An 8324-nucleotide genomic window follows, 5' to 3' on the forward strand; every position below is an offset into this window, starting at 1 on the left:
TGAGGCTATCGATCTGAACGACGACTGAACGACCTTAAATATCTTGACGAATTTCTCTAGCGGTAAATCCAGTCAATCAAGATGCGATCAGACCAAAATGACCGTTTCAGACTGAAATCGTGCTACTAGTGTAATTTTAATGGATTGAGAAAAAAGAGTATTTTCATTGATATTTCAATTAGTGGTTTTGCCAGATTCTTTTCACAAATAGTATAGAAAATGATTTGTTCGTTGAACATTAACCCTTTAATGTTCCTACCGGTCAATTTGACCGGTAAGCGTTTTTTAAGTCATATTTTTTATGAAAAGCATTATTATGTCACACATACTAAACGTATTTTAGCCAGGAAAGACTTATTTTAAAGGCCAGAGTCTGCCCTTTCGTCTGAATATTTTTGTTAATAGAATATTTTTATTATTTAATGCGTTTTATGAGTTTAATGCAGAGTCATTCTGTTTCAAAATTCATACGTTATTTTCAAACGGGAACCAATCTATTCATTGCCGAAATAGCGTATTTTAATGGCTTTCTAACATTAGCAATGCAAAATAAAAATATGCATTTAAAACACCAAACAAAGAGCTTTCCAATAGTTATCGATTATTGAAAGAAAACGGTATGGTATGTGTACCAGCAGAAGAAATGCGTAGCGAAAAAGACAAGGACTCACAATGCAAAAAAAAAAAGTTTTTGAGGTCTACGTAAATTATAGGAAAACGTATCTCGAAATAGGAAAATCTAAATCGAGTATTTTTTTAATTAATTTCCAAGCTTTCCAAAACACTTTTCCTTTCAAGTTTTGATACTGGAATGAGTGAGCAATTAGCGTGTGAAATTTGACAAAAATAGACTGAAAATTACGGGTTTTGGAAGCGGATTGTTTCTTACATTATCGCGACGTCCTGATTGTTGAACTTATTTTCCAACATGTTTGCGACTTGAAATTTTAACGAGACAAACTACTCATTGCTTCTTAACCTGTACACATGGATGATGAGAATGAATCTGACTATCCTCTGTCGGAGGACGAGGAGGAATATCTTGATTTGCTCCTAAATAACCAATTAGAAGAGGAAAATGGGCGGGAATATGACTTTGTGCCAGTTCTTTCTAGTCAAGGGTAAATTTGTTTCTTTGTATTTAAGATTATTATTTGTTCCCATATTTTATCTGTGTGGTAGCGAGCACAAATTTTGTTCATATGAAATTTAATATCTATGTATAATTTGCTTTTGAATTGCTGTTGATGGAATAAATAAATGAATAGAAGTGGTATGATCTGATTGTCAATGACCAAACTGTTCAAAAAGATTTTGATGTATTGCAATAAATTGTTACTTGGATAGAGAGTTGTCTCATTAGCACTCATACCACATCTTACTATATCTATTGAAATATATAATTGGTCGGTTTTGGTCATTACAGAGTTAAAAGTAAGGGAAAATATCAATAACAAAGGAATGAACATGAATATATGATTATAGATTATTAGATAAGATACACATGTATTTGGGCAATAAAGATGTCATTTTCAACCGGATTTTTGTGTCATTTTTTTCATATCAAATATATGGACTGAGGAACCAGATGAAGTTTCAATCATTTTAGCTTTCATGCAATAATGAACATTTTAACATATCTTCCATTAGATCATGTGAGGATGGTTCACAATCAACAGTCAGTACATCTGCATCCCAGGATCCCTTAGCTACATCTCTGTATTGGAAAGATGATAAAGATTTTGATGATGGAATGAAAGACCCAAGGACTTTTTCTTTTAAGCCAGAGAAGGCACCTGTCTTACAGTTTGGTTTTTTAACAAGGTTATTAAATAAAAAGTTATATATAAAATAATGTAATGAGAAAGGTGCAGTTAAATGAGAAACAAATTTTATATAACATATGCATACAAATGTACTTGTATCTCAATCATTCTAATTTGGATATATATATGGCAACTGTTATTCTGGAATGACAAGAAAGAAATATTCCATTTTTATAACTATCTCTAAATACTAGTTACATGTTACATGTATTTTTAAAGTACTTATTTGTATAAAAAACAAAAATTATAGTAATGAGTTCAAGGTTTAGAATAGGAATGTTCTTGCATTTCTTGAAACAACTAGTATTCAGATATTGAAAATATTATTTTCTAGGCAATCTTTAAAGGCATTTAAGAAACCAGTAGATTTTCTGTACCTGTTTCTCACCCATCAGATAGTACTTCAGATATGTATTGCAACTAATCACCATGCAGAACAACTAATAGCTAAGGGACAAAACTTATCCTATTCTGACAGTGATGGAGGCTGGAACCAAGTGACTGTAGCAGAAATGTATAGGTATTTAACAAATATCCATATATCTATGTTTAAAATTGATGAGTAAATTTATTTTCTGCATTTCTTTAATTTGCAGGTTAAAATATATTACCGCTGTCATTAGGTTTATCTTGTAGTACACGTACATGTATATTGACTACTACTCTTTAAGTACTCCTAGTATCAAAAGCGTGCAAGCAAGGATGGACATTATAAAAATTGGAATTGGTTTTTAGGCTTAAACTGATTAGAATAAAGAGCCAAAACAATACTTTTAATACATTGTATTAATTGCTTATTTCTAGAGCTAAATGTATTTAAATGCAGTTTGAGTAAGACACCTGCAGTATCAACGTTCGCCCTAAGGTGCAATTCATTTTCATTGAAATTCTTTATTTCACCTGGTAAAAAATATTTTCCATTTGATTTTTCCAATATTTTTTTATTTTAGGTTTTTTGGTATTGTTATATACATGTCTATTGTAAATCTTCCAAATCTTGAAAAGTACTGGTCAAGGAGTCCTTTGTATGATGCAAGTGTGGTTGACAAAGTCATGCCAATAATAAGATTTAAGGCTTTACTGTCATTTCTACAGATTAACTGTGATCCAGATAAAGGTTAGCTATGAGTATGATAATGATTTTCACTTTTCATAATAGTTATATGTCATGCAAATTGAAACCAACAACATATGTACAAAAATTTTCTAGAGGTCAACATACTGTATACATTAGTTATGTGTATATGTCTATTTTAAAGCTTAATTTGGGAACAACATTTTAAATATGTGAATAACTGCATTGCAAAGTATCACTAATCTGCAATTGGTAACAACATGAACAAAATCTGCAAAAAGAAGAAAAAAAAACATGAATAAAGAATGACAAAAATACAAATTGACATGTTTATTAAAGGTTGCATGCTATTGAAAACTCAAAAGAGTAGAACTATGTTTTTTTTATCTCAAAATACCCCTTTCAGCCTCAAAGAGGGAAACCGTCATAAAGAGTCTAGATTGTGAATAAGTGCAGGGAGAATTCATCATATTACTGTTACCAAAGTTATTTCAGTTAAGGTCGAAGGGTTGGTACCATCTTAACATTTAGTCCACCTTCCTTATCATTATTATCTATTTCAGATGACAAGCTGACAAGAATAGGTTTGCTACTTGATCATGTTCAAAATGTATCCCAGTCCATGTATCACCCTTATGAAGCAGTATCTGTAGATGAAAGGATGGTTTCTTCAAAACATCAGTACTCTGGAATCCGTCAATTTATACGTGACAAACCTATACGATTCGGTATAAAGCTGTGGGTATTAGCAGATGCCTTGTCTGGATACACATATGCTTTTTATGTATATTTAGGGAAAAAAAGAACGGTTATATGCCAAAAAAGTAAAGGTCTCGCATACAATGTTGTCATGGAAATTGGAAAAAACATTTTTCAACAGGGATATAGGATTTACACTGACTCTTTCTATACAACACAGCATTTGGCTGATGACCTTCTTACTAAGAGGACATTTTTAATTGGTGCAGTAAGGAGAACAAGTAGTGCAATGCCTAAACAGTTTAAGGACATTGAACAATTTGAAAAATGCTCTGCTAGGGGTGATTTTAGATGGCATAGGGCTAATTGCTTTGCATATGTTCAATGGAGAGATTGCAAAACAGTGACAGTCATTTCACCGATTCATCGTGGGTCTGATGTTAGTTATTGTCATAGGACTGTCAATGAAAGAAAGGGATTTAAAAAGAAGAAAGTAGTGCAGCCGTCAGTCATTCATGATTATAATACAAATATGGGGGGTGTCGATAAATCAAACCAGATGTTGAACAAGTACCCGTGTTACATAAAGTCTAAGTTCCATTGGTGGAAAGTTATTTTCTTTCACTGTATTGACATAATGATTGTTAACTCTTTTATCATACTCACAGAATTTAATCAGAAAACTTCAAACAAAGTAGAAAATATCAGTAATCAGTTAGAATATAGAGAAGCTTTAGCCTTATCTCTGATGGATATACATTCAAGTGATGAAACTGAAAAACAAACTTGTATGCCTGCATGTTTAGACAAAAGAATTGATTGTTCTTATTGCAATGCAAAAGCGTCTTTGAAGGGAAATAAGACTCCAAGCACAAAAACTAACATATATTGTTCAAAATGTGAAGTACCATTATGTTTGAGGAAAGACAGAAATTGTTTTACGAAATGGCATTCTGTTGGTGGAGAGGAAGCAAAACAGTGGGTGAAGGAAAGGGGAAGGAAAAGAAGCTTTATAAATTTGCATTAAATTTACATTATTTCTTTGATTTCTTGAAATATGTTTTTTTCTTCAAAGATATCATCAATTAATTCCAATTTCATAACTTTCATGCCTTTTGATCTTTAACAATAAGGAAATGTTGTATGTTTGTCATAGAGATTAACACAAATACACCCCTCCCCCCCCCCAAAAAAAAAAATAAATAAAAAAAATAAAACAAATACAATATACCAAAAAAAACAAAACAAACAACACATGAACAACAGAAACCTTTCTAAGGTCAAAGGGTAATATCATATGATGATTATTATTGTGCATCTAGTACTAGCTTGATGGTACTGTTTAAACATGTTCTAAATATCATAAACACATGTCAAAAGATCCGTGTATTCAAAATTTGCTACAAGACACTTTTTCTATTTATTCTAAGGGTCATATATAACACAAGGTCAAAATGGGTCATGATGGCATCCCAACAATGTTTTTGATTATAGCATAAGCATGAACAGACATGAGACAAAAGATTAATGGCTGGAAAAGACTGGTATGATGAGAAAATTTGAAAATATATATGGAAAAAATAAAAATATACGAAAAAGTATGTCTTCCTTCACCATTGCCAAATATTTTAATGCGGTTGCTATGGTAACCATTATGTTGCCATTATCACAGAATAAGGTATATCAACTGCATTAAATTGTATAATCATAAACTACCAATAAGAAATAAAATAATATCCAAAGAATACATGAATTAGTCAAGATTTTATACAAATACCATTTTTTTAATGAAATTTGACGGGTAGACCTATTGCTTAGCAACCAAAAAAAAACCAATTTTCTCCCTGAAGATTTAAGTTCGGATACATTTTTTTATTACTGTGGTATGAGGTGTTACTAATTATAAAGTCAGCTGTATCTATTTCCCTATGGTGTTGGAGATACAGTTACTGGAAAAAAAATTATATATGTTTAATGGGAAAAAAATGCCTAAATTGTGACTTTTATATCATTCCCACGTGACTGGTAACCATGGAAACACATATTTTTTTTTTTGAAACAACAGTCTTAATATATGTCTTTCATAATATATAGGCCATTACCAGTTTTTCCTAGTATTTTGTACACTAAATCTAAACAAAGTTAAACTCTACTTTTTAAGAAAAAAATGCAGTAAAAACAGTGAATGTTAAAGGGTTAAAACTTAAGTTGAGGTTTCATGTAATCAACGAAATCAACAAAAAATGGTATCCTACAAATTAATAATGAATTCACATTGACTGTAACACATTATAAATAACACTCATTGCAGGAAACAATTTTAACAATTAGACATTAATGAACTACAAGTGTTATGATGACACACTGGTTGAGATCCAACAGCTATCTAGTTTTATGGAATACTTTTCCAACTTTTGTTAATAATAATATTTACATTTCAGTAAAGTGTTCCAGATTAGTGTGTCAGTGTATTGAAGATTACTTTAAAAATCAGAAAATTCCTACTATGTAAGTTTCCATCCATTATTTTATAGCCATGATAGATATTAAGGTCCTTTAAATTTGAAAATCCAGTTTCATGCATATTGATGATGAGAACAAATTGAACAAACAAATCAATAATGTGGGTCTAGTGAAATGGGTTGACTGGGATGAAGAATGGTGGAAAAGGGCTGCCAATAGAATAAAGGCTAGAAAATGGAGTAAGGCTTAGAAAACAACCGAAGAAACTCTTGTGTGAATTACCAGTATTATCTATACATCAGTCATTCATTAGGCTATATTCTAGGATGCTAATTGTCTTAACTAAATGCATGTTTTCAAATTCTGAGACTTTGAATAGTTATCGACTGCGAACACATTTCTATTAATCAAGTTACAAATACATATATACATATCAAAAGGAATCATAACAATATACATATGATCTTAATGATCTTAAAAGGAGTCATTTTTATGTAAATCTATTTCTTACTAGTGAAATGATTTCTATACATTTGTGTCTTACAGTGGAGCTGATGATTTGTTACCTATCCTGTGCTATGTTATCATTAAAGCTGGACAACCACAAATACTATCTGAATGTCTGATACTGGAGGAGTTTATTCATGAAGGGTAATGATTTTTAAATGCATATTTATGAAGGATATTTTAATAGGATGGCAAACTTAACCATATCTGTTCACTAATGGTGACCAAAGGTGAATTATTTCATGAATTTTTAGGGTCATTTTTAGTATAAAAAAAGTGCCATTATGGTAAGCAAAAGCATAATGCCATGTTTTAACTCTGATTAACTCTGGTAAGTTTTATGCATAGATGCCAGATGATTCATAATGTCGCCTTTGATGTTCCAATTTCAATATTTTTGCAGTTCTAATATTGATCAAATTTGCATATCACACTTTCTTATGCATAAAAAATATTACACTGAAATTTTAGCTTAGTTCAATTTACTGTACAGACTTTTTATAATAAATAGTGAAAATTAAATGTTTAATGTTCCTGTCTCTTTTTATAGGAATTTAATTCAGTAGCTGACAAATGCATGTTTTATTTTCATAGGTATATAATGGGTGAAGAAGGATATTGTTTGACATCCATACAGACAGCTGTAGGTTATCTGGTATCCCAGGGAATGGCTGCATAGACTGGAGACCAGCTTATTTATAGCTATCGGTTGTTATTACCTCCCCTGATAAAGCGAAATATAATGTGAAGAAATTATCAGTTTTGGGTAGGAGGACTGTGATATAAAGATGCAATGTTGTTTAACAGTGAATGATTCCATTTTATTTGTGTAGTTGAAGTTTGTTTTATGTGATTTTGATATCATTTACAAATAATTGTAGATATGTGCCATTTTTTTTGTTTAAAGAACATAAATTATATATATATTTTCATGAATGAGATATTGTAAATAATATTCATTTTTATACTACTGTATAATAGTATTTCTAAATAAATATCCCTTGAGTGGGAAATGGATTTGAAAAAAGCTGTGAAAGAAACATAGTGTGGGAGTATTCACCCTGATATATGTTCAGTAACGTTTGTATTATACAAATGAAAGGATTAGAAAACAATTTCCCTTTTTTTGTTTGCATCCCACAATTTTCCATTTTTGTCGAGCCTGCAACTTTTGTTGCAGAAAGCTCGACATAGGGATAGTGAACCGGCGGCGGTGTTAGCTAACTTCTTAAAAGCTTTATATTTTAGAAGGTGGAAGACCTGGATGCTTCATACTTTGTATATAGATGCCTCATGTTACGAAGTTTCCGTCAGTAACATGTCCAATGTCCTTGACCTCATTTTCATGGTTCAGTGACCACTTGAAAAAAAAGTTCAAATTTTTTGTAATGTTGAATTCTCTCTTATTATAAGTAATAGGATAACTATATTTGATATGTGCGTACCTTGCAAGGTCCTCATGTCTGTCAGATAGTTTTCACTTGACCTCGACCTCATTTCATGGATCAGTGAACAAGGTTAAGTTTTGGTGGTCAAGTCCATATCTCAGATACTATAAGCAATAGGGCTAGTATATTCAGTGTATGGAAGGACTGTAAGGTGTACATGTCCAACTGGCAGATGTCATCTGACCTTGACCTCATTTTCATGGTTCGGTGGTTATAGTTAAATTTTTGTGTTTTGGTCTGTTTTTCTCATACTATATGCAATAGGTCTACTATATTTGTTGTATGGAACGATTGTAAGGTGTACAT

The 8324-nt window shown here is 31.4% G+C and overlaps 2 protein-coding genes across 2 annotated transcripts in view; both read left to right on the forward strand.

Annotated features, from left to right (window-relative positions):
• LOC139523545 (VPS9 domain-containing protein 1-like) overlaps window positions 1–7685 on the forward strand; it is a 57482-nt gene extending 49797 nt beyond the window's left edge. Inside the window, exons 12-14 of the mRNA XM_071317651.1 lie at window positions 6042–6108; window positions 6610–6714; window positions 7165–7685. Of these exons, the coding sequence (XP_071173752.1) occupies window positions 6042–6108; window positions 6610–6714; window positions 7165–7249 (257 nt within the window). The 3' untranslated portion in view covers window positions 7250–7685. The remainder of the gene's footprint in view (window positions 1–6041; window positions 6109–6609; window positions 6715–7164) is intronic.
• Window positions 878–4646, forward strand: LOC139523546 (piggyBac transposable element-derived protein 4-like). The gene is made up of 5 exons (XM_071317652.1): window positions 878–1121; window positions 1651–1824; window positions 2161–2346; window positions 2777–2943; window positions 3465–4646. The coding sequence occupies exons 1-5, from the start codon at window positions 988–990 to the stop codon at window positions 4625–4627; spliced, it is 1824 nt and encodes a 607-aa protein (XP_071173753.1). The 5' UTR covers window positions 878–987; the 3' UTR covers window positions 4628–4646.
• Window positions 7686–8324: the final 639 nt, after the last annotated feature.

Source organism: Mytilus edulis, chromosome 5, assembly GCF_963676685.1.
Source record: "Mytilus edulis chromosome 5, xbMytEdul2.2, whole genome shotgun sequence".
In the NCBI taxonomy this organism is placed as follows: Eukaryota; Metazoa; Mollusca; class Bivalvia; order Mytilida; family Mytilidae; genus Mytilus; species Mytilus edulis.

Excerpts from the sequence above, each read along its gene's own strand:
- LOC139523546 (XM_071317652.1), top strand. The coding sequence starts at position 988 with ATGGATGATGAGAATGAATCTGACTATCCTCTGTCGGAGGACGAGGAG. Across the intron at positions 1,122-1,650 it reads CCAGTTCTTTCTAGTCAAGG|ATCATGTGAGGATGGTTCAC; the intron begins GTAAATTTGTTT and ends ATCTTCCATTAG. Across the intron at positions 2,944-3,464 it reads TAACTGTGATCCAGATAAAG|ATGACAAGCTGACAAGAATA; the intron begins GTTAGCTATGAG and ends TATCTATTTCAG.